The 24,834-nt window shown below is 50.8% G+C and overlaps 3 protein-coding genes across 9 annotated transcripts in view; all 3 read right to left on the reverse strand.

Moving 5' to 3' along the window:
* Positions 1-4,220: 4,220 nt before the first annotated feature.
* Positions 4,221-5,621, reverse strand: HOXA1 (homeobox A1). Its single transcript, XM_027675286.1, has 2 exons — positions 5,009-5,621; positions 4,221-4,576 (listed from the first exon to the last, which is right to left on the reverse strand). Exons 1-2 carry the CDS (start codon positions 5,619-5,621, stop codon positions 4,221-4,223), a joined length of 969 nt encoding a protein of 322 aa, XP_027531087.1.
* Positions 5,622-9,973: 4,352 nt separating this feature from the next.
* Positions 9,974-13,234, reverse strand: HOXA2 (homeobox A2). 2 transcript variants are annotated; one of them, XM_027675285.1, is made up of 2 exons: positions 11,721-13,234; positions 9,974-11,029 (listed from the first exon to the last, which is right to left on the reverse strand). In XM_027675285.1, the coding sequence occupies exons 1-2, from the start codon at positions 12,085-12,087 to the stop codon at positions 10,278-10,280; spliced, it is 1,119 nt and encodes a 372-aa protein (XP_027531086.1). In that variant the 5' UTR covers positions 12,088-13,234; the 3' UTR covers positions 9,974-10,277. The 2 variants fall into 2 exon arrangements, with proteins under 2 accessions (XP_027531086.1, XP_027531085.1); XM_027675284.1 differs by having other exon boundaries at positions 11,706-13,234.
* A 3,098-nt stretch (positions 13,235-16,332) lies between these two features.
* HOXA3 (homeobox A3) overlaps positions 16,333-24,834 on the reverse strand; it is a 33,332-nt gene continuing 24,830 nt past the window's right edge. For 5 of the 6 annotated variants that reach the window (XM_027675278.1, XM_027675281.1, XM_027675280.1 and 2 more), the window contains 2 exons: positions 19,586-20,174; positions 16,333-18,119 (listed from right to left, as the gene is read on the reverse strand). In XM_027675278.1, coding sequence (XP_027531079.1) covers positions 17,350-18,119; positions 19,586-20,057 — 1,242 coding nt within the window. In that variant the 5' untranslated portion in view covers positions 20,058-20,174 and the 3' untranslated portion in view covers positions 16,333-17,349. Of the gene's footprint in view, positions 18,120-19,585; positions 20,175-21,040; positions 21,241-24,834 lie in introns of those variants that run through there. The other variant, XM_027675279.1, reaches the window with a different exon arrangement.

The following is a 24,834-nucleotide window of genomic DNA, read 5'->3' on the forward strand; positions in this document are numbered from 1 at the left end:
AAAGAAAGAAAGAAAGAAAGAAAGAAAGAAAGAAAGAAAGAAAGAAAATTTATTAAAATACATTATATGCCTATTTATTCAGGTATTATTAACTTAATTATTTATGTATTCCTTTTTTGTGGTTACCAATTTACTGTGATCTTATGGAGCTAATTGCCAAGGGAAGACAGATACGAGACCTTGCTCCTAAACTTACACGGCAAAAAACACTCCGAAACTATTCTTTCCCCCCTCAAAAAAATGACAGCCGCTCTTCCCGCCGGGTCCAGGGCCCGGCCATGCCACGGACGGGAGCGGCCTCCCCCGGGCTCCCTCTCCAGCGCGGAGCTGCCGTCCAGGCTCTCCCGCGGGCGGCCCCGGCGGCCGACGCGGTTCGAAGCATCCCCGGAGCCTGGCCGGGAGCTCATCGCCTTTCGTGCCCGGGGTCCCCCGGCAATGCCTCAGTGGAGGGGACACCTGTCCTGAGAAGCAATTCACCAGTGAAAACTCGCTCGAGTCTATAGCCCAAACGTGAACTGCCATTAGAGAATTACTAATAAATCCCTATTAAGAATGCATTTATGCAGTGATTATGTGAACTTTGGCCTTTGAAGAATCTCTGCAATTAACGGCGTTGTCTATCGCCTTTTGCCCAGATTTCTACTCTTTTCCCACAGTGGATGGAGAGGGGAGCACGGCTCCACCGGCGCCTCCAGCAGCCGGGTGCGTCTCCAGCCACCTTCCACCCACCGTCACTGCTGAGTAGAAAGCCTCAAGCAGCCCCACCTTCGCCCCCGGACCCCTGTTTGAAAATGCCGGATCCCTTGCGGGAGGGGTTGTTTCCCGCACACTTGTACCTCTCGCCGGGGGTACCCGCCTGAACGCCGGTGTCGGCTGCAGTGCGGGCGGGAGGGAGATACCGAGTTTTCGCTGTCTCTGCAAAATAGCGGAAAGCGGATAAAATTTAGTAAAAAGCTGGTGGGCAAAAATGAGAGGAAAGTTGACGCTGCCGGGGAGACAGCGAGAGAGAGAGAGAGGGAGAGGGATGACTCTGTAATTGTTGCCCTTACCAAGGCTGTGAGATTAACTACTGGGATTTATTCTAAAGTGACCCATCACCGAATTCATTTCTGCTTGAACTTTCGGTGAACCTGAGATTAAAGAGGGGTAAGCAGCTAAGCAGTTTGTTGTTAGCTGCCTTTTCAACAGCCCTTTCAGACTGAGTAAATATTGATCGGTTTCAATCTGATTGCCCCAGAGGAAAACACCAAAGCATCTCAATAGCCTCCAAAAGTAAACTTTAAAGGTGAACAGCAGAAATGGCCTTAAGTATGATAGGAAGATGCTAAACTCCGTTTGACATTTGGATGCGGTTTGGGTTGGTGGGTTCTGATGAGTTGGGGTTTTTTTTCTTTATTTTTTCCCCTGAGACCCCAGAGAAAAAAATTAAAATACATTTTACAAGGTGTAGAAATAAAAGGATCCTTACGACCTGAAGGGTAAATTACTGTCCTCATCAGGGCAAAGCACGAAAGTACGCTGTGATTTTTTTAGCGATATTTTTGTGGTAGAAACTCTAAACTAGAGATTTTCATTTCTCTTCCCCACACTACCTGACCCGAAAGGCTGATGGTATCGAAATAATAACAACGCTAACAAAATTAAGCAGGATCAGGATATTTGGAACGTCTTCCCTCGAAATCGATCGTGACTGCGGGGAAAAGATTTTTTATATATGTATATATATATATAAACACATAACCGGGGTTTGGTCTTGGAAGGAGACAGGATTCTTTGCCCGCGAATCGCTCACCGCAGATTGACACACTGAAAAGTGTCTTGTCTCTCGCATTTAGGCTATAATTTATGGCCACTCTTCCTAACACATTAAATCAACATCGGGGGAACCGAATTGTAGATCCGGATTCCAGCAATGTTTAGATCCAGATTTCGATATTGAAATGTCCTCATTGGCATGCAAATGCCACTTTAACACATCCAAATCTCTGGAAGAAGGCCATCTGTTTTGCTTTGTGGCTTTACACTAATAAACAAAAGGTAAAGTGTATGGCAGGCGGGGAAATGAAAGAAATAGAGTCATCGGCGGGAGCCTTTGGAGACAGCCCTGCTCCCTTGCAGATAGCTCGGCTCTTGATATGGCCGCCACGCCTTGCAAATCAAGGCTTGTCTCTTTTGACACCGAAGTGAAGAAAATTTCGTTGACTCTCTGCGGATCCCACAGAGCAAAGCCTGCGTGGGCAGCCCGGCCCCAGGAGAAGCCCGGTAGCACTTCCCGCAGCTGGGCCGAGTGAAGGAGATGTTACGCGTGTTTGCGTTGAAATTCAAGAGGCATCAGTGACTTGAGACACCCCCCGTCCAGCTGAGCATATCTCTGCTCTGTCCTGCCACCCAGGTTTTCCCCACACAGGCTCCTCTCCATCCCCGACCTGCTGTCCACTTGAGACCTCTTGTAATACTTATTATATTTATGTGTGAGAGCTTGCTCTTTTACCCACCCCCCCCCCAAAAGAAAGGGGGAGGGGGGTTGGGGATCGAGGACGAGGGGTCAACGGGCTGAGGTTCACGACAAAAATATTCTGCCAAGAACAGGGAGCCATCTCCCACCTCGGCATCCCATCAGCTGCTGGGATGGCAGCCTGGGGTGGGAGAGAGAAGCCAGACCCGCTCAGTGCCCAGGCTTAATTAAATGTGCGGTCCTTGGAGAGAGGCCTGCAGTGTGAGGAAAGACTGGTTGAAGACAGTTTCTGCTTTTGAAGGGTGCTCTGTTTATATAAGTGTCAGCATCCACCCCAAGGTGAAAAGGTTAGCACTTGACCCAGGAAGTTCTCCTGTTTGTGCTTTAGAAATTGATTGGGACCATAAATTCCTCCCAGTTACGGAGAAGGGAGAGAACAGCCTTATATTTTCTAAAAATAATATTTGAGCATAGGAGAGGAAGAAGCTTTGAGTAAGAAGTCAGACTGGGCAACTAGAGCTCTAACCCTGACAAAACAACACATGAGGAGTAAGGTTGTGAGACTCTTGCCTTTTCCCCTTGGAAAGGCTCCAGTAGAAGAAAATATAGGAAACAAAACTGTTGAGCCCAGCCTGTGACTCAGCACTGACGTCATGCAGAGGTAGGCAGACAAGGGCTACCTGAAAGTGGAATATATTTATTACAGACATTATAAGGACCCGTAAATCCTGCCCTGGTTTCCCTCATTTGTGGAATCCCAGAGCTTTTCATGATTGTACAGAAAAATCAGGAGGACATTTCGCTCACACACGACAACTGATAGAACTCAGTGTATCCGCAGTACAGCAAAGCACAGTGCGTCATGCAATGGTCTGGACACCAACCACAGAAATTATACATTCATTTGGCCATTCATCACATTCACGAGTAGGTTGAAAAGACATCAAGTCTAAAGGAGGGTTAATATGAAAATAGGAAGAGGCGAGGTATTTTGGATGGGTCAACCCTTTGGTTGAGCATAATCCAACACAGCTTTTGGGGCAGGGGGAAAGGGAGAGGAAGCAAGCACACCGGGTAAGGTTTACAAAACCTAGTGCAATTGAAGCCTTGTTTGTCACATTTACAGAAATAGCGCTACTTTTTTTGAGGTATCTGCTTGAGCTTAAGACGTTTACTTGGTACGGTCATCGGCTTTACTAATATAAAAGTGGGTCCAGTTTGGCGAATGCACTCACCCTGCTTAACCTGATAATCGAAACATCATTTCTAGAAAAATCTGTAAAAAGATAAATCTCTCGGACAAAGTATTTACAAGCAACAAACTCATAGCCACGAACGAAGAATACATTAAATTAAGGGGATGAAAGTCCTATAAGTCGTGTAAACACTTGCAATAGTGCATCTCTTTGTGAGGTTATGTACCCTAAATAACCTGTCGTTCACTCAGGGAAACTCGGAGAAACGTCCTTGCAGTGGAGGAGGGAGACCCTTACACGCGTGCCAACACAGCTCCTCCGGCAGAAAAGGGAGAGGGGGCAGGGAAAAAAATCCCCTGGCACCAAGGCGCCGGCACTCGGCGGAGCTGGCACCCTCGGGGCCGGGCGGCGGCGGGGGCGGTGGACGTAGGGGGAGTGGGAGCGGCAGCGCGCCGAGACCTCTCGGGAGACCGACCGACCGACCGAGGGACCGACAAAACGGCGGTGAAGGGACGCGTGCCGCGCTGGCGGGGGCGGCGCGCCGGGCAGCTGGCGGGGCGCGGCCGGTCTCAGTTGGAGGCAGCGAGCGTGTCCGAGGTTGAGGAGGCGGGCGAGGCGCTGCAGGGCGAGGAGCAGGACTTCTCCGATGACTCCTCCGCCTTCTCCTCGCAGCCCGTGGGGGTGGCAGGAGAGATGGGCAGCAGCCCCTCTTTCTCCCGTTTCTTTTGCTTCATTCGCCGGTTCTGGAACCAGATCTTCACCTGCGTCTCGTTGAGCTGAAGGGAGGCGGCGATCTCCACCCGCCTGGCCCTGGTCAGGTATTTGTTGAAATGAAACTCCTTCTCCAGCTCGGTGAGCTGCTTAGTGGTGAAGTTAGTTCTGACGGTGTTGGGCTGCCCCACGAAGCCGTACTCGCCAGCCTTGCCTGCGAGGGGACATGCAGCGGTAAGTAAGTGAGTGCAAATGATTTATAGGCGACTTAATCAATATGTCCACACCGACTAAGCGATAGGGAGCAAGAACTTCTTTGGATAAGAGAGAAACCCCGGCAGGGTGAGTGATGGAGTGCGAGGTGCTAAACCGGAGTCAGCCTCTAGTGTCAGAGGAAACTTGATAAGTGGTTTATGAATTACGAGCAATATGACCGTGGGAGAGGAGGAGAAGTGGGAGTCAGGAATAAGTGAGGCATAAGCGGCGCTGGCTTTCAGCACCGCGGGCAGACAGCAGCGACTGCTCCCAGAGGTGCGGGCCGCTCTACCTGCCCAGCGCTTGGCGGGGCACCGCACCGCTTTCGCCGCACCCGCGGCGGAGAGAGACAGGAGCAGCCCCCGTCCCAGCCCTCCCGCCGGCCACTGACCTGTTTTGGGTGGGTTTCTTTTCACTTTCATCCAGTCGAAGGTTTGCGCCGGTGACGAGGTCTCGGCGGAGGGGGAGCGGGCGTTTTCCCGGTGGCCAGCGTGGAGGGGAGACAGGGCATGGTTGTAGGTGCCCAGGGGCAGGCTCTGCTGCTCCTGCCCGTAAGGGGGAGGCACGTACTGAGCGGGGCCCCCCGCGTAGCCCTGGTGCGGGTGCTGCGCAGCGGCGGAGGAGGAGATGCTCCCGGAGTACACGGCGGGGGCACAAGGAGGGAAGCCGCCGCCCAGCTCTGCGTCCTGCCCCAGGGTGTAGGGGCCGTACGCCGGTCCGAAGCCCTGCGAGCCGTAGGTCGGGCCGCAGCCGGGGTGAGCGTAGGACACCCCCAGGCCGCCATGGTGCTGGTAGGCGGCAGGCTGGGCCGGGGGGTGGGGGTGGTGGCGGTGGGGGCTGATGGGCACCCCGCGGCCCGCCAGGAAGCGGTCCTCTCCGCTGCAGCTGCTGGCGCTGACGGCGCAGGGCTGGAAAGTTGTAATTCCGTGGTCGGGGTGGTAGGCGCGTCCGGCGCAGCCTCCCGCCTCGCCGCCGAGAACGGGGTACTCGAGGAAGGAGCTCATCCTCGCCGCTTCCCTCTGTCACGCCGCCACCGGGTCTTCAGCGTCCGGCGGGGCCGCGCCAACTTTCCCACTTCCTCCATGGGGCCGGCAGGAAAATGACACGAAGGCGCCGGCAGCGGGCAGGCACGTGGGGGGCGGCAGCCAATGGCTGCGGCGCCCGCGGGGCTTCCCCGGCTCCTGTCGCTGATACAGCGCCGCGTCGGGGGCATTTAAACGCCGAGCGCTCCGACGGCGCGGCACCGCGGGGCAGGGCGGCGGCGGCAGCCCCCCTGGGAGGTGGGGGGCCGGGCCGTACACACAGACACACACACACCCCGCCGCGGCAGCCCCCTGGGTCTCACCCGCCAGCTGAGAGGGGAAGGCAGGAGAGACCCGAAGGCTGCGCCCGGCCCGCGGAGCTCACCGGCCGTCCCCTCCAGGGTGAGTGCTGCTGCGAGGGCGCCCCAGCATCACCCCTGCTGCCGGCGCTGTCAGGCTTGCGTTGGGCACATCTGTCGCCCCTCAACCACCGGTCGGGGAAGCGGGGAGTGGAGGGGAGAGGCGACTGGATCTGCGGTACGGGGCGAGAGATGGGGCGGAGGGCGGCAGGACAGCATTGAGAGCATCAGCCCCTGGACCGGGGTCGAGAATGGGACGTGAATGCGGTTGGGGACTGCTATGGGGACGCGAATGGAGATAGGGATAGGGATGAAGGTAAAGATAAGATGGAGAATAAGCATGGGGTCGGGGATATGGATGTGGATGGGATGTGGGTGGAGATGTAAGGAGGACGGGAACAGTGCCGGTGCCGAGGCATCTCGCTGGTCCTGCACCGCCGCAGTCCCAGGGCGACGCCACACCAAGAGTTAAAGGGGCTTGTCCAGCTGCATCACGAGGCGGCCGTGGACATTAGCATGGAAATGAGCCTCTTCTGGGACTGACGGCCATTGTGCTCTCCCAGACTCACCGGCCACCCTCTGTCCCTCATCCCTGCTCCCCTCGCACCTCCGCCGGGCTCACCCACGCCAGCTCGAGGCTGGGATATGGAAGGAGGAGGCGGGGGTCAGGGGGACAAATGATTGGGCGGGGGCCTGCGGGCTCCGCAGCCCATCTGCTGAGTTCCCGCGGCGCCACTGCCGCCCACTCGCCCTGGGACCGAGCGTGGGGACGGCTGTCCGGGGTGCCGCGGGTCGCAGCCCGAGGAGGCAGCCCGGGGCAGGGGCAGAGCAGCGACGGGAGGCGCAGGGCCCGCCGCCCCGGCCCCTTTGTTCCTCCGCTCCTCCACCCGGGTAGGCGGTGGTGAGAGGTGGCAGATGGCCAGTGGCAGAGGCGGCCTCAGGACCCTTGGGAACCGCGCTGAGCATCGACTCAAACCCACCCCTTCCCAGCTCCTTGGGGAGGTGGGTAAAAAAATGGGTCCGTGGCCAGAGAAGGAGGAGGGGCGGTGAGATGTGGGTTACGACCTCATATTCGGTTTACGTATGGGGAAAATGAAAAGAGAGGCAAAGGCCGGGCATGCGTCCATCCCGATGCACCCAGCCATCTGCAGGCAGAAAGGACGGCAGCAAAAGTCTTCAAAAGACATCCTGCAAAACGTTAACCTTGGAAAAAGATGGATGGATGCCACCAGCCCCAGGAGGGGCTGCTCCCTCTGTTTCTGCAGGTGCCGACTCTTACGTCCCTCTGTTCTCACGCTCAGTTCTTACTTGTTTTGAAATCCAAAAGGCTTTTCTACCCTGCCCCTTCTCCTTGGTCACGAACACCCCCCCCTACATACTCACCCTCAAGCTCCTCCCTCCCACATGAACTATTCTCTCCTAGGTGCAAAGCTCTCCTACTGCTATTAGGTCAGTCCTTATCCCATGCCTTCTCCAAAGCCTCTCTACTGTCAGCCAAAACCGAAGGGCTGCCCTCTCCACCACAGGTCTGTCCCGGTGCACTCAGTATGTCTATTTGTTCTGATTTACTACAGAGGCAGGAATACTAAGGGCCCTCTGGAAAGGTTCAGTTTCTTAAACTGCAGGGGGACAGGGTGGAGGACAAGAGCAACAACACTCCAGAGGCGTTTATGATATTATTCTGCACCAGTTTGGGCTTTGGTTACAGATGTAAACACATTTATTTCATTCTTGTAAACCATGTATTATGAATACAGCATAAGGCAGAGAAAAAAGGCAGGCGATTAGGACTGTTTACTAATAAAAGGGCTGACACCTTTTCAGTCAGCCAAGAAAAAAATATTTTACTATAAAAAGATCCATTTTACCCAGAAATTCCGATGAATAACAGCAATTTTCTTACAGTCTCCAACATCCTGAAATCCTTTTTTCTCTCCCTTTTTCGTGCCATTGTCTCTTGTTGCTTTGTCTCTCTGACGGGGCTGTGGGGGTTTGCTGTCTGTTACTAAGCGTGGGGACAACATCATGAGATGGGCCGGAGCAGAGGGGGAACACACACCACACTCTCCCTCCTCCGCGACCCGGCGAGAGGGAGCTACTACCTCTTCCCCCTGCCCGCAGGCCAGGAGCGGCCCCTCCGCGACTTCGCTCTGCGTTTCCTGCCACGGGACGGGGGCCGAGGGGGCCATCCCGGCACTTTAGGCTTTTCCGTGGGAGTGTGCCCTCGCTGTGGCCCCAGGGCTCACCGGGGGACACGGAGGCGGTTCCTACTCGCTCAATTCCCCCATTTATTTAAATGCAGTTTATGAAAAGTTGAAACCTTGTAGCACATTTTCTTGTGTTGTTGTTGGTTTGATTTGGGTTGATTTAAGCGTTGTCAGCATCCGGAAATCCGGGCACAAAAGAAACCCCAACCCTTACACGCACGTTGTGATCCAATTTAACCCAGTGGCAAAGGAGTTAAAATGCCGATGAGGCTGCTCGCTTTCCGCAGGGACATGGCTGGAGCAGAGAGAAGAAGAACCAGGACCGAGGTTTCACCGCGCCCGCCCGCAGCTCAGCCAAGCTGTTGTTTTAAAAGAGCAATAAAAGTGAATTATGACTAAACGCCTTCTCACTTAATGGTTTTAGACGGGGATCCCCAGCCCCGGCAAATACGTAAGAGGATTTTTATTTGTGCATGTGTTCCTGCAATTGATCTCTTTGATGACATTCTCATTCATAGAAAGAGTTTGATTTATGACTTTCGGAAGAATTGCGTTCAGCCCTTCCAGCTATAATCCACGCATCCCAGCTCCACAGCGTGTTGCAGAGCTGGGACACAACACTCCTCGCACGGACGGACACAGAGCCCCGTTCACAAACACCCACCCAAGTCCCGCTCGGCTGTGTAATGTAACCACACGCACTCATATGCACGCAAGAAGCCGCGAACGCACCCTCCCCGGATTCCCCATCCCCGGAGCGGCAGAACCCCGCTGGCATCTGTTGCTCGCTTTTAGCCCGAAGGACGGGGGGCTCACCCTCCACCTTGGGGTCTCCCGCAACGCTGCTAGCGGGGTGGCAGGCAATTTGGTTGAGATTTCTGAAACCCCGTCTTTGCTGCCGCCAGTAGAAGAGTGGGGAGCCCGAGGAAATTGTAACTTTAAAGTCATAGAGTTTCCTCTTTACATTATCAGTTCTTCACCTCGCAAGGTTTAAACAGAAAAATATCTTCGGTTCTGCCCCCGCACCGCCCCTCAAATGATGGAGTGGAAGGGCTGGTTTCTACCTAAATACTTTTTTTCCCCATATGTTTCTACCACCCTTTTGATTTCACAGGCACTAACTTCTCCATTTCCTCTCCTCCTAGAGCTGATTTCTTGGACTGCTCAGCATGTGAGAAGTAACCAGGCGCATTCTCTGTGAACTCTGATATTTTTTGTGATATACTTCCTGAAAAAACTTGCTGGCTGCTAAGCAATACTTTCTAGAAAAACAGGATTTTTTTTCTTAAAGAGCCTTTCCATTCGTTCATGTGACAGGCTAGTTTTTGCAGGAGACACTTATCCTACTGAGTCTCTCCTATGTTCTGCCTGTAACAGAGAAAGTGCTCGCTCATGCTTTTGTTACAGCTCGCATTTCCAAGTTTTGCATCCTCACAGAGATAAGATGCTGCAGTTTATCCATTAAAAGGAACAAATCTCCATCAAACCTGTGAACGATTTTAATTTCTTTGGTTTTTTTTCTTTGTGATAATCCTTGCAATAAAGAGTTTGAATGGGCTTTTCCTCTCTAATACACATCCTAATTTGCCAAAAGGGAAGAGCTCATAGTCAGAACGTTGGATTTTGATTATTAGTAAATTAATAGTGGAAGGGATGGGGAGAGATACCCATCATGTTATCAGTCTGGAAAGGCGAGAGAAAAAGAGGAGTAAGAGAAAGAAAAAAGATAAAGCTCCTTGTAGCAAACAAGAATTTATTCTACCAAAAATACTTATGACAATGTATCCTAATGCAATACAAAAATAAAAAGAAAGTGAAGATACATTCCTATATGATCACTTTCTTACAGACCTCATATATTGCTTTCATAGAAGGACCTAGAATGTGGCTAGGTTAAAATTGAACACAACTAAAACTTCATAAGAAACGGCAAAATGGCATGGCAGAGGGAAGTAACAAACAGAAAATACTGATAAGGGAAAGGGAGGGGAAAAAATAAAATTAATTCACTGTAGGGAAAAAAATAATAATGAGGAGAAAGTAGGACCCTTGGAGAGGACGTCTTTAATTTCTCAGTAATTCAGGTGCTGCAAGTCAATTGTGGTGAGTGTGTCTGTAAAAAAGTCGAAACTGTCAGCAGAAATATCTACGGGACTGTCCAGAGATCCTGGCAAACTGGGGGAAACTGCATCTGAAAGCTGTAGGCAGGAATCTGTGGAGAAAACGTTAAAGTCCTGTAAAGAAGGGACATCTAGGGCCTCAGGACTGTCATTGTTCAGGCCAGCTGCACAGTTCTGGGCCATTGTTGAGAGGCAGTTTTGAACAGTGGGTGACTGATGTTGAAAATGTTTCAGATTTTTCTCATTGCTCGTTAAAGGCGAAACGGGGAAAGTTTGGGATTCGCCATTGTGCGCATTCTGCGCCTGCTGCTGGGAGAGGGCATTCTGCTGGAAAGTGTAGCCTTCCCGCTCCAAGAGAGCGCCGGAGACATTGCTAAGGGCTTGCTCGAAGAGGGATTTCTCCTCTTCCTCCTCCTCCTCTTCCACCGCTTTTTCAGGGTCCTCTAGGCCCTTAAATTTCCCCTCGCCGTTTTGGTTCTCCTTGCACTGGGTTTGTCTCTTGTGCTTCATCCTCCTGTTCTGGAACCAGACTTTGACTTGTCTCTCAGTCAGATCCAGTAAGGCTGCAATCTCAACCCTCCTTGGTCTACAGAGATACTTGTTGAAATGAAATTCTTTCTCTAGCTCCAAAAGCTGGGTGTTGGTGTAAGCCGTCCTCAGGCGCCTAGATCCACCGCTACCGCTATCGGGGATTTCAAGGGGGTCTGTTAAAAAAAGAAAAAAACAAAAAAAGGAAAAACACCACCACCACACGCACCCCAAAGCATCACCGCCAGAACAGCAAAAGCAAAAACACACGGACGCACACACAAAACAGATAAATGCACGGATTGAATTTCAGCACCCGAGTACATCGCATCCCCGGGGGGGTGGGAGGGAGTGCTCTCTCTGCATGTATGTGTCTATATCTATATGTCCATATAGCATAAAATAGCAACTGCAACAAAATGGCCGCCTTTGGATGCAGTAAACCTATTGTGTTGCACTGCTGAGCGCCCTGTGCTGCGTGCCCCTCGGCCACCTCTGCCAAATCGCTGCCTCCAGCTCCCCAACCTCCCCACACCAGAGCAAACTTTATATTAGCCATACCGCAATTTATAATTAATGCATCAGCTGCTTAGCTGAGCGGGAGCAATCTATCACTCTTCATTACTGTCAAATATCCTAACTCTAGGACGGCGAGACAAGAGAGGTCAGCTCCAACTCAAATAAATCATCCCGCATTAAGCAAGTTTGGGGAAAGTTTGGGTTTCCAGCGATCACCGCCAGCTCCGTCCTTCCCGCCCGCCCGCCCTCCTTCTCGTCCCCCCGCGAAGCCAGGGGGATGCGGGGAGCCGAAATAGCGGCCCGGCGGGGCCGGCGGCACGTCTTTGGACTGACCTTTGTGGCTGAGGCAGGCAGGTCCAGCGGCTGAGGCGGAGGCCGAGGCGGGCGGCAGCGCGGATCGCTTGGACGCCTTTTTCTCTTTCATCCAGGGGTACTCCGGGGGCGGCGGGGCGCCGGCGGGGCCCGGGCTGCCGCTGCGGCCGCGGGGGCTCGCCTTGGGGCGACCGCCGCCGCTGTGGCGAGGGTGGCTGCCGGGGTTCAGGCTGGGGATGGTCTGCTCGAAAGGAGGAGGAATCAGTGTCGAGTGTGAAAGCGTCGAGTTCTTGATTGATGAACTTTGAAATGTATCACCGACAGGGGGAAAAGATGTCAGGCACTCAGCAAGTGATGGCTGGCTATTGATAAAACCGATCTCTCGCTCAAATGCGAAATTCATGGCCTTCAACTGGCAGCCCCCGCGGAGAAAAAGTTCCCTCGGATTCAGGGGGCTCGGGGGGGGAAGGCCCAAGAAAAAGGAGAGAGAGGAGAAAAAAATATAGCATAGAAGATCGCTGGTGGGGTGTTTTTTTTCTAATTCACTGATTACAGCCGTATGGGGACCGTGCTACTATTAAACTATTGAATTCATGGAGACAAGGTTGAAATTGGACCGAATTGGCTGTCACATGATTGCCTCTGCCCAATGACAATTTGGGCTTTAATCAAAAGAAGCCACTGTCTGTTTGATTGATCCAAAAAAGTCGGGAAGGAACGCCTCATTGGGGGCCAGAAAGGCTTTATTTACACTTTTTTTAAAGAGGGAAATGATATGTCGAGTATCTATCCCCTTGGCGTCCTAATCTGAAGTGATCGGGGGTGGGGGGAGGGTGCGTGTGCGTGGATATATTTGTGTGAGAGGCTGCGAGTGTGTGTGTGTGCGCAAGTGTGTGTGTGTGTGTGTGTGGCTGCTTGTCCTGCAGCCTCCCTCGCATCCACCCGCACACTCTTCTCTCATTGTTTGGGACTGTCAGGAAAACGCTTTGCACCTCACAAATCATTTAAGCACCTCAATCTGACGCCTTGAGTCATTAACAAAGTAATCCATTAATCTTTAAAGTTTTGACACCGTCAGGCCCCCGCATAAGAAGTTACACCCAGGCAGGAGTGGGAAGCAGAGGGTCCTGATTTTTTCCTAGGAATAGCACTTCCTCCAAAACTAGTTTCTCCTTCCCGTTCTCCTTCCCTACTCAGCCTCCATGGGGTCCTTTTTATTTCTTTTCTTTTTCCTTTTTTTTCTTTTTGTTTTCTCGATTATTTTTTCCCTTTCTTCCCCCCTCCCCTTTTTTCCTTCTTTTTTATTTTTTTTTCTTTTTTGGTGGCTAACGGGGGTACAGTACGGAGAACAATTCCTCGCCGGTGCTGAGCCAGTGTTTATCAGGATCTTCCTCAGCAACCCTGCTTCTAGGGGAAGAGTCGCATAGACAGCAGCCCCGGTGCTTCATGACTTCCCTTCTCCAGTTGGCTTCCCGGGATTGGACCGTAAAACATAACTCTAGGAGAACCTCTCTGGGTGAGCCAAATGGCGAGGCTGTAAACGTGTCTGGCTGTTGCCTCTTAAAAAAAAAATATGTATCCCGTGCCTTAGCTTGCAAACGATACTCCCGGTTGCTGGCATAATTTGCTTAATAACCGTAGTAGGCTGGGTCTGGTGAGTATTTTCGATTACCAGGAAATATATGAGCTGGTAGCGGGTTTGTTTTCACGGGGCCAGGCAGGGCGAAAACGCTGCGGGGTTATGACTTGAGGCACGGCATTCGCTTCCGACGCTTGGCTCTCGCCGCCGCCGTCTCCATTCGCCCCTGCCAGGTCGAGACAAGTCCCGAATTTGGATGCTTTGGGCACAGTTTTCCAACCAGACCGAAGCGAGAGGAAGAGCGATGACAATGATGGCCACAGTCACCAGCCCGCTGAATCCTATGGTCACAGCCGCCCTGGGCAGCCTGGACGGGACTTGCTTTCCCGCGGAGCCCAGAGTGCCCAGCAGGATAGGGTGCGCCGGGGGCCGAGGGGAAGTCGCTTCCGAGTCGCTCTCCGCGTCCTCCAGGAGCCAGGAACGATAGCCAGCGCGATGAGGTGCCGTCTCGCTTTATTTTCGGAGTTGCCAAACGGGTCGGCAACCGTCTTCGTAATTACTAAGGAAAAAAAATAAGGGGGGGGGAGGAAAGAGAAAACAAGACCCCAAGCACTCAGCGGTTCAGTCTGCGTCCAGTCTACACGAAGTGCATTTAAAAAATAGGTTTTAAGTTAATGCACCCACAAGATGTAGCATATCTGCGAGGCATTGGAGAGAGGGGGAGGGGAGGGGCCGGGAGGCTTTAAATGGGCTTTTTGGTGGTTGCTTGTTTAAATAAAATATAGAACGAGACTTGTCATTTAATCCCTCAAAAGGGACGACTTACAAATATCGATGCTGTTGGAAAATGCAAGGGGTTTAATTTTCTTGCTTTTAGTCCAAACAAAGCTCTGGTGGTGTCTGTGCGCGATCAATCTTGGCCGCCAAAAGGTTTGACAGCTTACTGGCCCTTAAGAACACATTTAAAGCTTCTTGGTCTTTCCAAGATCAAATGTGGCCGAGAAAAGAGGCAGAGCAAGAAACGCAAGTAAACAAGACAAAAAACTGCTTTTAAAATATGCTGGCAGAGGACTGAGCTGCTGGGGAAAGTCCAGTTTTATTTTACTTCTTGGTGCCTACGCTGGGGTCGGGTTTTTCTTTTTCTTTTCTTTAATTTTTTTCCCCTCTGGAAAATATTGGGATTAACAGCAGGATGACAAATAATAAAGAGAGAGGTTTGGACTTTAACCAGGCTTTGTGAGTAAAACCTGTGTGGGTGTCTCTATTCTGCACATTTGTTTCTTGTGGTTAGTCTAATACAAAAACCACCTGGAACAAAACCTTTGGCGAGAGGACGCAAAATTCTTGGGGAAATCAATTACTGCTGCCTCCAGGGGGATCTTTTAATCGGGCGAATCTTAAATGCGAAATTACAAATTCTTATGTGCAACCTACAGGGTCCGAAGAAGGGATTTAATACTGTTTATGGAAAGAAGGGGACAAAATCGTCTGTATTTTTCTTTCTTCGGGTGGGAGGGGAGTAAAACGCCAAATTCCTTCTTTTTGAGCATTTTCCTTAATGTAACTCGTGGTGCTAAAGGAACCACGAAGTAAGTATAGTGAATGTACCGTTACCTTTTGTTGTATCTAACCTAACTGATTCGAGAGGTGGGGGGGCGGCTTGAATTTTATACGGGCTCCTTTGAAACGAGCAATGTCTTGCAATGTGGCAAAAATGCTTCCTTCGCCTACAAAAATAATAATCAGTCTTTGGTCTGTATTGGGTAGTAATCAGTTTTCAATTAAAAATATCAGCCTACATAGCCTGTCTTTCCACGGTTACATGTCTACATATACAATAAACAGCACGGCATAAATCTATTTGCTGTTCTTTTCTTTGACCGAGCACGCTTTATCTATTTATGCAGAAAAGCTCTGTATAGATTCACGGATGCATGACAATGTTTCAGCATCAGGCAAGGATGGTTCTGGGAACAAGATAAAGCCCAAAGATTAATAATATTTCAGTATGAGACCAAAATGGCGACATTTTTTTTCTGTGCTCTAAAAGATACAGATGGTGAACAGCGTGCGTTATTATCTACATAGCATAGGAATATGTCTTTATAAACATGCAGGGGTATATTTTACCTAGTATATTAAGGTCCGTTTTGATTTATCTTTCAAGTTTCAATCTGAAAATTATGGACATTTCGCCTGAAAGGAAGAAAAATGGGATTTAAACACAAGCTTGTGGGTTTCCCCTTCTACCTCGAGCTGATTCGGACCGGAGACCCCTACGGGTGCCCGTTTGGGGCCGGGACAGTCGCCCTTCTACAGTACCGTGTCCCCCTCCTGCGATACAAACACACACGCACACACATCCACACCCCCACGAGGGAAGAAAGGGAACACAAGGCTCCCCTCCCCCACAGCTTCGGGTTACGATGGGAGGAAAGACGGCTCAGCAAGAATGAAACAAGCCCCAAATAAAATAATAAAAATATTAATTATTAAAAAAAAAAAGGTAAAAAAAGGAAAATCCGCTTTTTAAAGGAAAAGGAAAAAACGACGGCCGGGATGGCGAGTTGAAGGAGTAGCAGAGTGCACATCCACGCCCCAGCCGCATTCGCTGTTCGGACGGACCCTTCTCTACCACCACTGCTCCCCAGTGCTGGCGGGGCTCCGGAGCCCCGTCTCTCGGCTCCCCTCTTTCCACAGCGGGCCAGCCCAGGGACCAGGCGACCCCTCCGCGCCAGCACCCACGCGGAGCTTTATCCTGAGCTCTGCTCCCATGTGCTTCACACACACCCTTGTGCACACATACACGCACACACCCCCGCTGGCCTCCTCGCGCTGCTCCGCCGTCGGTCCCCCCTCAGACCCCGCGGGGAGGGGGCGATCTGCGCCCGCCTGCCCTCCGCGCCGGGCGGGCACCGCGCAGCGGGTGCGGGAGGAGGCAGCAGCCACGGACCCTGAAGCCTCGCTGGAGGAAAGAAAAAAAAAGAGAGACACAGAGGGAAAAGGGAGAGGCAAAGAAAACTCTCTCTCCATGCCTAAGAAATGCTGTAAAGGCTTCGCGGAGCCCTTCGGGTGGGCGATCAGATCCTCGTGTGAGTTTACAGACGAGTTTCCTATCTCCCCACGTCATGAAGGGCTCTCCCTTCCCCTGAGCTGTGAAGAACATGTTCTTAACTCTTTCTTATTCAGAATAAAAACTTTATTTTTTTTTTCCAGAACGTGAGCAGCAAGGAATGTATAACTTTCAAAACAAATCTAGCCTTTTCAGCTTCACACGCTTTTCACCTAGCTGGATGTTACAAGCATAAAGTATTCAAACCGCGATCTTTTTTCCCAGATTTTATTGCATCATCATCTTCAGCGTTATCACCATATTTAATAAAAGGAGCTACTAGTTTCCTTTCAAATGATATTTCCAACACGTGCCGATATGCCATCTAACATATGGCCAGGTAAATACCGCCTGAATATTCAGGGTACAGATTTTTTATATATATATAAATATGAACAAATGGGGATAAATAAAATTTTAAACACTTAGATTATTCAATGTTTGCAAAAAAAAATATAAATAAATCTGAATGTTCACCAGCATACACACATTGAAAGACTTACACGTATCAATAACTGTCCAGGGAGGCCCTGTCCAAGCGCTTGTGATGTCTTTCTTGCTATTTAAAAGAAGTGCAATAAAAAAAATTGCTTCCCCGTGGGATCAATCATGTACGAACAAATTCACATTTAAGAATTCCTTTTATAGAAAATTTGTTCATATACCCTGTTTTGATAAAAGTGTAGAAGGTAAAGTATAAAGCCTCTGCATACTCGCAAAGTGAGACACAAGGCTACAGTTCAAGAAGATAAATATCCACTAGTGAAACTATAGAGCAATTCAAGCAACAAATATTGCTACGTCACATAAACTAGAAAACGCTTTTACGAAAGGAAACAAACCAAACCAAAATGAACAAAAGAAACGAGAAGGGGAGGGGAGGGCACATGATAGGGGGAGGAGAAAGAGAAGGGAAGGGATGAGTACTTTCCAAAACTTGGGGGCTTGGTGTTCCACTTAGTGACTCCTGTCTCTTACAGATGGGTGAGTTTGGGCGCTTCCTGAATTCTTCCCTGAGAAGGATGGTGAGCAGTAAGGTCTGTGTATGTTGGATGTGGATCACAAGGTCCATGGTGGTGATTGTTGCCCATTGGCCCAGCCCCGCTGTAGTCCATGTTGGCAGAGGGAGGATGAGGGAGATGAGTTAGACCAAAGATGGAAGGCCCAGAATTGGTCATGGTCTCCACGTAGTTGCCCCCTACATAGACGGGGCTTCCCTGTATATGTGGATTCCCATAACCGTTGCCTTGAAGAGGATGAGTATCGTATTCAGGTGTCACAGCTGCCGTTCCCGTGTATCTCTTTTGAGGAGGTGGGCAATTATTAAGAGGAGTGGTATACGATGCAGGGATGCCATAGGTGTTTTGATGAGGCTTGTTAAATGGCGGAGGCGACTGGGGCTCGTAGGGGACGCTGTTTACTAAAGAATGCATAGAGTTTAGATATCCCCCAGTAGCTGGAGGGACAGGGCTTCTGCTTGGGGACTGTCCTCCTGAAGAGGTCATCATGCCTTTGCCCTTTTGATCCTTTTTGTATTTCATTCTGCGGTTTTGAAACCAGATTTTGATCTGTCTTTCTGTGAGATTGAGCAAATTAGCCATTTCTACCCTTCGTGGCCTGCAAAGGTACCTATTGAAGTGGAACTCCTTTTCCAGTTCTACCAGCTGGGCACTTGTGTAAGCTGTACGAGCTCGCTTAGAGGAGGCTTGCCCCGGAGGGCTTTTATCACCAGCACAACTCTCACCTATGTAAATCACACAAAGAACACAATCAGCATGGCAAACCTAGACATGGCAACATGAGAAAATGGCCAACACCACCAGCACTGGGGAGTCCAGCTCTCAAGCACAAGATGGATGCCCATGTGTGCAATGAGTTCTCCCCCACGGCATGAGCTCAATCGTGCCAAGCAACAAGCATCAAAAGACTTCCTTCACCTCATCGGTGTCACTTATATGACTACACTTGCTTACTTTAAGAATGACAGCATGCAACATATCTTGAACTTGGCATAAAGGAGCAAGAAAGGCTTAGGGAAATACAGTGAGGTTTAGAAAGTCTGAAGGTGAACCCATGGCTCTGCTAACAGTGTGATCATGGTCTTCAAGAACTAGCTGTTCTCCATTGCTGTAAAGACCTGAAGCTCTCTTTTTCTGAAAACCATTTAATATACCATTTCAGATATATATATACATATAAGCTAGAAATGCCTGAAAATTGGGTATCTACGGTATAAAATTTTAACATAAAAACATAGAATTGACAGTATGTTTTTATCATGTCTAGTGTATGGCATAAACATATGGTAGTGATTGGGAAGTATCCTACAGTGGCTAGGCTTGCAGATAGGCATATAGATACATTTAAACATTACTGCTTTTTAATAAAATAAATACATGATATGGAAGGCTGTAAACAGCAGTGTTACCATGACTTTAAAAAGCAGACTGGCAAAGCCCATCGCTAAAGTTTTGGACTCTCTTTCCAAGGCACACTTAAGTGAAAAAGAGGAAGAAGTCAGAATAAACCCAATTCCTGGGCATTGGAGCTAGCACTGGTGTTATCAATTTAGGTTTCCTTCAGTAATAAAAGTATTGATATACACTTCCATCCCTCAAATAATGTTTTATGGGCTGAAGTTTATGGCACTCCAGAATGATTTCTGTTTACCAGGCTTGTAACTTTGCCAATCAGCTTATTAAAATAGGAAGAGGTTCTGACTGCATGCAGGGCATTGATCCTGTCTGGATGTGATTATGAGCTATTTTATTCCCGTTACACTTCAGCAGAGATAGGTCACTGTCTTATTAATCTAACAGCACCATGCCAACAAAGTACTCGGGACAAGTCTCTGGCTTAAGGCCTGGGCTGCTCCACACTGACGTGATTTACTGGTGGGGGGATTACCTAGGAAATGCAATGGATGCGGGACGGCACAAGTGGTTCAGCCACTAGGAAGCAAAGTCAATTTGGACCTATTCTGCAAGGCTGGAAAAGCTTTGCATGGGGTGATTTGTTCACTGACTCCCCTCAGTGAACAAGCTGAGTGACAGCAACCCCTTTCCAAAAGCTTAAGGCGGTCAACTCAGAGAGCAAAAAAGCCCCCGCCCTCCCTTCCCTGAAGTGAAGATGGGTAGAGACAGCCCTCCACCCTACCAGATGCATAGCCAGCCAAGGGGTACCCAGGGAGAGGGGGAGCATGTTTCATACCTGAACTGGAACTGCTGGTTTTTTGCTTTGTGTTTTGTCGAGACTCTTTCATCCACGGGAATATCTGTTTGGACACGGTGGGTGAGTTAAGAGCTGGGCTCTTGGTGGGGTTGGCTGGGGCAGGGTTGCTGCTGGCATTTTGAGATGGTGAGGTGGAGGATGGAGGTGGAGGTTGTGCCTGCTGGGCTGGAGGTGGCTGCGGTGGAGCCTGTGGGTCAGTGAGGCCAGGAGGCTGGAGAGGCTGGCTGGGGAGGGTCCTCATGCAACTCTCACTGATGTCATTGGCCTTGTGGTGGGACACAGAGCTGCCAGGGGACTGGAGGGAGCACGCAGGGCGGTGGTACTCAGTTTCCACAAGTGATGAAGATGGAGGATATTGCTGCTGACTCGCATTATAAGTGAAACCATTTGCTCCTTGGTAGGGGTAGGCACCATAGATTGCAGAGCTGTCGTAGTAGGTCGCTTTTTGCATTTCGTTGTTTCCCAATATTTATTTCGCAAACTGACAGGGTCTTGACACCCTTGGAGAATAACATTGGCACCCCTCTGTCACGTGGCGTTCTTCCTCCAATGGCCTCTCCAGGCAGACCTGGGGTGTGGGGAGAGCAGAGCAGGGTGAAGAAATGGTACAAATCCATCTTACTTTCAATAGCTAAGTGACATGAAAGCCATAAAAGAAAAAGTGGTCAGCAATATTTAGCAGCATGACTTGGCCTCAGGCGCAGAGCATTTACTGGCAGCTACAAATATGTGCTTTGCTGCACCGGGATATGGGCTTTCTAGGGTTATTTCTTTATTTCTTCTTAAGAAATAGAGCAAGGGGGTTTGATCGTTTATCACCAAGAGGCTGTTTTAATACTGGTCGCTGAGATAAGGGTGATCGAGGAATCAGTAATGGAAAGGGGGTGGGCTCTTACTTCTAAGATCAAACTCTCTCCTGTAACCAATGTCGTTTTATTTTTAGCCTTTCTCTCCTGGTTACGACTCTCTATACAACTTCAAAGAAATACATGAGATTGTTCCTGTCTACGTGTGGCAGGGGGCAGGAGAGGGGTGGAAAGGTTCCCTAGGCAGGGATATGTAAACACCCCGTTTCCAAGTGATGGATTTTAGCTTGTCTATGAAATGCTCGATAGGAAAATAAACAAAGCACCTTCTCCCCTCCGTGCCCGCACCCCAACCCGAAACGGCCAGGTCATGCACGCCGGCAGCAGCGGTTTCTGCGCGGGCAAGCCCCGACCGACGCCCGCAGCGGCTCCCTCTCAGCCCCGGAGTGCCCGAGCCCTCCTCCCACTCGTGACTGGGTCTGGAGCCTTAACTGCACCCGCCGCTGCACAAAGCCCCTTCTGCGAGGCCAGCAGGGGCAAGCTGGGAGCTTCGCCCGTGGTTGGTTTTTTTCTTTTCCAGCGCTTATTTTCAAGACACTAACTTTTCGTGGAATCAGCCAGATCCTACCTGTTAAAACATGATGGATTGGGGGAAAAAAACACCAGGAACCTGAAAAACCAGCGTTCATCTCCATGACCACGGCTTGAACTTTCCTTCCAACTTAGCGATAATAGGTTCTGTCTTGGAAACTGCTATGTAATTTGATGTATGAGGGTCACTTGGCTGGGGAGAGGGTGGACACAAACCCAGAGAATGCTTCTCCTGCCCGGGCGAATCCCTTCCCCCCCCCCCCCCCCCCGCTCCCCTTTTTTTTTTGGTCACCCATCCTCCTTTCTTTCTGGGATTTCCCCCCCTCCAAACAACCCCCCCTCTCTCCCCAGATTAAAGTCTACTGGTCACCTGCTTGAAAATAACCAATTAAAGAATCACCCGTATTAATGAGAGAAGACCTGTGCGTAACCTCCGATCTAGGAGCTGTTTCCACACGCACTCACATTGTTCTCAGAAATTGAAGTGTGTTCCTCACCGTCCCCTACCCTCTTGCTGGCAAATAATCATGTCTTTTCAGATCAGAAGAGCCTCTCTTTTCTTTTACCACTTTCCCTGTACTTAAACAGCTGGATATTTCCCCCCCCAAAACACCTAACGAGGACAAATGCTTAGGGGCGAAAAGCCTTACACAACATATGCACCAAACGAGCTCATTCTACGCCTTTCAAGTTATACAGGTTCTTAGAAAACAGTACTCCTTTTGTTAGATCGTAACAAAATGAAGGCAATACACCTACAGCAGAGCGGCTATGCTGTTATTGCACTAATCAAGCTCTTTGGATGCTATTAAGCTAATAAGGCGATGGAGATCTGAGGCGCGCACACAATTTCCAGTTCCTCGCCTCTCCTTCCCGATGCTATCTAGGCCTGGTGTGATTTTTCTCAATTCCTTTGAAAGAGAGAATATAGACACCACTACCAGAGGAGAAGGAGGAAATAATCAGCCAGCGGTGATTTTACAAAGACACCCGCCTTTCATGATTGCGACATCAAATATTTTGCCTTCCCTCGGCCGCTGGAAAGTTTTGAGGCGCAGGCAGGACGGGCAGTGCGGAGTGGGGATGCTCCCGCAGCTGCTGGCCCGCAGACAATAGACAACTTTACTTGGAAGTAAAAATATTATTGAAGTTTCGGCCGCCTGCCAGCAAGCAAAAAAAAAAATCAGATCCCACGTTTGGCTTCGCCAAGTTAATCACTTCCTACAAAGTTATGGAGAAGCGGGGGTAACCTGAGGAGAGCCTGGTCATTCCTGGAGAAAGCGGGAATAGCGGGATTAAGAGCGACAACGATCACGATAATAATAGCGTCCTAACGGGAGAGGGGAGCAAGGGTCGGGGTGGATTTACCACCCCAGCCGGTGCCTGGGATGGGAAGAGTTCTCCTCTCCCCCTCGAATACAAAAGGCCAGGTCTCACAAACACAGATAGGCCCCCGATTTTTCCAATGCCCGGTTTATCGGCTTCATCTCCGTTTGTGCAATACACAGCTCTATCATTTACCAACTTCTGTCCCCCCACCCAAACGGCCCAGAGACAGCAGATGGAAGTTGCTTGGGGAAGGCAATTCGCTTGGCTTCCCCCACTCCACACTTCAGCTCTCTCCTATCCTCTCCTTCCCTCCATTTCCCCCTCCTCCCAAGCACACCAGATCTTTGCCCTGTAACTCTCAGCCGAGTCCCGAACTCTGACTCTAGGACAAAAAATCGCGCAGCCCCCCTGAAAGATTTCCTGAAAGATAAAGATGAAGTTGAGAGAAGGTGGGGGGGTGGGAGGAAAAGAGCAGAGAGAGCTGCCTGAACATGAAGTGTAAGGGTATCAGTCACTGCCTGGAAGGAAGCCCCAGCTTGTGAACTCTTCTTGAACCGACATTTAAGTCTACGGTCATAAATCACTGGGACATAAACTCCGCCATTCACGACTGATAGCAGCGTATTTGTGGCCTGCTTACCTTAACTTCTGACGACTGAGGCGGAAGCCAGCATGCTCTCTCGCTCTCTCCCTCTCTTTTTTTTTTTTTTTTTTTTTGGAGGCGACACAACCCAAGGAGCAGGGGCTGTCTGCTTCAGCCTGATCCCTTTGGCCGCGGGGTGGGCACCGGCTCAGTTACTCCGCACCTGGGACGAGCCCTGCCCCGCACGGATGGGGATGGTTGCTCCGAACACCCGTCTTCCTTGCTCCCCTGACGCTGGAGGCTGCCCACCCTACCCCGAGCCGGTCCCCGGCGTACCGGCCTCCCCCTGCGCGGGGCACGGAGGACGGGGATGTTTCCCAGGGCTGCTCTGGGAAAGGAAAGAGAGAGAGGGAAGGAGAAAGGGTGGAGGGGAGGGGGGGAGTGGAGAAAAAAAAAAAAAGAAAAAATTTAAAAAAAAAAGGAAGGAAGAAAGAAAGGCGACCGCCTGGGGAAGCTTAGGGCAGGGTGGGGGCTGGGGAGGGAGCGGAGGAGCGCGGCAGTGAAGGAGTGCGGTTCCCCCCCCGCACCCGGGCGTCACCAAAGTCCAGGAAAATTATGCTAATGAAGACAAACGGCGCTCACAAAGGGTCGCTCTCACCAGCCTCCGGGGTGCTGCTGGGGGGCCTTGAGTTTGTCCCTCTTATCGGTGGGCTTGGGAGGTGGCTGCAGAATAGCCCCTCTGCCGCTCCTCACGGCCAGGAGCCCCGCACAGCCCCGGCTGAATGCCGGGGAGGGGAGCAAAGCCCGGAGAGCCGAGGCTGGGTCCGGAGAGCCAACAGAAGCCCACCAGGATCCCCGCTCTGGGCGATGCTTTCAGAGCCACGCTGGAAATCATTAGAGTTACTAATTATTAACTCATGCATGCGTGAGCGCACACACACACAGATGTACACACAGACACCCTCCTGTCCCGTCCCCCCCCCAAATATCCCCAGCGCCCGGGACGGGCACAGAGGCGCTCACACACACACATGTGCTGCACAGACGGGTCGGGGTGCCCGCAGCCCCCCGTGGGGACGTGTGGGCGTCAGCCCGCGTGGACGCGGGCCCGGAGCCTCACAGCTCGCCTTCGCCTTCTTTCCGCGGCAGAGGTGGGGAAGGCCCTCGCCTCTTTCCTCAACGCCACGGGTTTTGGGGGTGGTGGAGTCCCCCCAGTTTCCTGCAACAGAAACACGACAGCGACCGTGCAAACGAGAACTTAAACAAAGTTTCAGACCCTGCCGGTCTGGCAGACGTTAACGGGGCTCTACGTTCTGCATTAAGTGGAACCTCCGAATAAAACTTAGGTGTAAATTTGACATTACTTCGTTAATTAAGGCATTACAAATGTAACCAGTCCGTTTAAAGCACGAGGGAGCCCGGCGTCATCTTTAAACACAAACAAAGCGAGGGGGAAGCGAGAAATAAAAAGCACTATACGGCTGGGGTGGCCTCTTGCGCATACCAATGGTTTTTGTCATTTATGGCTATGCAAGATTTATGACTTCGTGCACCAAAGCTGTAAACAGAGCACTAAAACAGAAAACACTTGCTCCTTATGGCATAAGTGAGAAGGCACCACATGAAAGGGGAAGCGGCCAGCGTAGGAGGAGAGGAGAGGCAAAAATCCCGCGTACGCGTTTTGCTTCAAACAATCCCGTGAATGTTGCATCGGAAGAAAAAAAAGTCTTTTTAGTCAATAATCAACCCCACACTTTCTTCTGAAACTGCTGATCTGCCATTCGCCCACTTGCCCGGCCAAATAGCGAGAGGCAGCGCTGCGCCCCGACGGAGCCCCTCGGACTGGCGAGGAGGATTTGGGCAGGGAGAGAAAGATGGGGACTGCCGAAACCTGCGGACACGGGGTAGCCTGCTGGTTT

The sequence above is a fragment of the Neopelma chrysocephalum genome, unplaced genomic scaffold (genome assembly GCF_003984885.1).
Source record: "Neopelma chrysocephalum unplaced genomic scaffold, ASM398488v2 Primary Assembly neopelma1_26, whole genome shotgun sequence".
NCBI classification, from domain to species: Eukaryota; Metazoa; Chordata; class Aves; order Passeriformes; family Pipridae; genus Neopelma; species Neopelma chrysocephalum.

Bases quoted from the DNA above. Each gene is read 5' to 3' on its own strand.
- HOXA1 (XM_027675286.1), bottom strand. From the start codon at position 5,621: ATGAGCTCCTTCCTCGAGTACCCCGTTCTCGGCGGCGAGGCGGGAGGC. The intron at 4,577-5,008 runs GTCAGTGGCCGG...GTCCCCTCGCAG, and splicing joins AAGAAACCCACCCAAAACAG to GCAAGGCTGGCGAGTACGGC.
- HOXA2 (XM_027675284.1), bottom strand. From the start codon at position 12,087: ATGAATTTCGCATTTGAGCGAGAGATCGGTTTTATCAATAGCCAGCCA. The intron at 11,030-11,705 runs GTCAGTCCAAAG...TTTTTTTAACAG, and splicing joins TGCCTGCCTCAGCCACAAAG to ACCCCCTTGAAATCCCCGAT.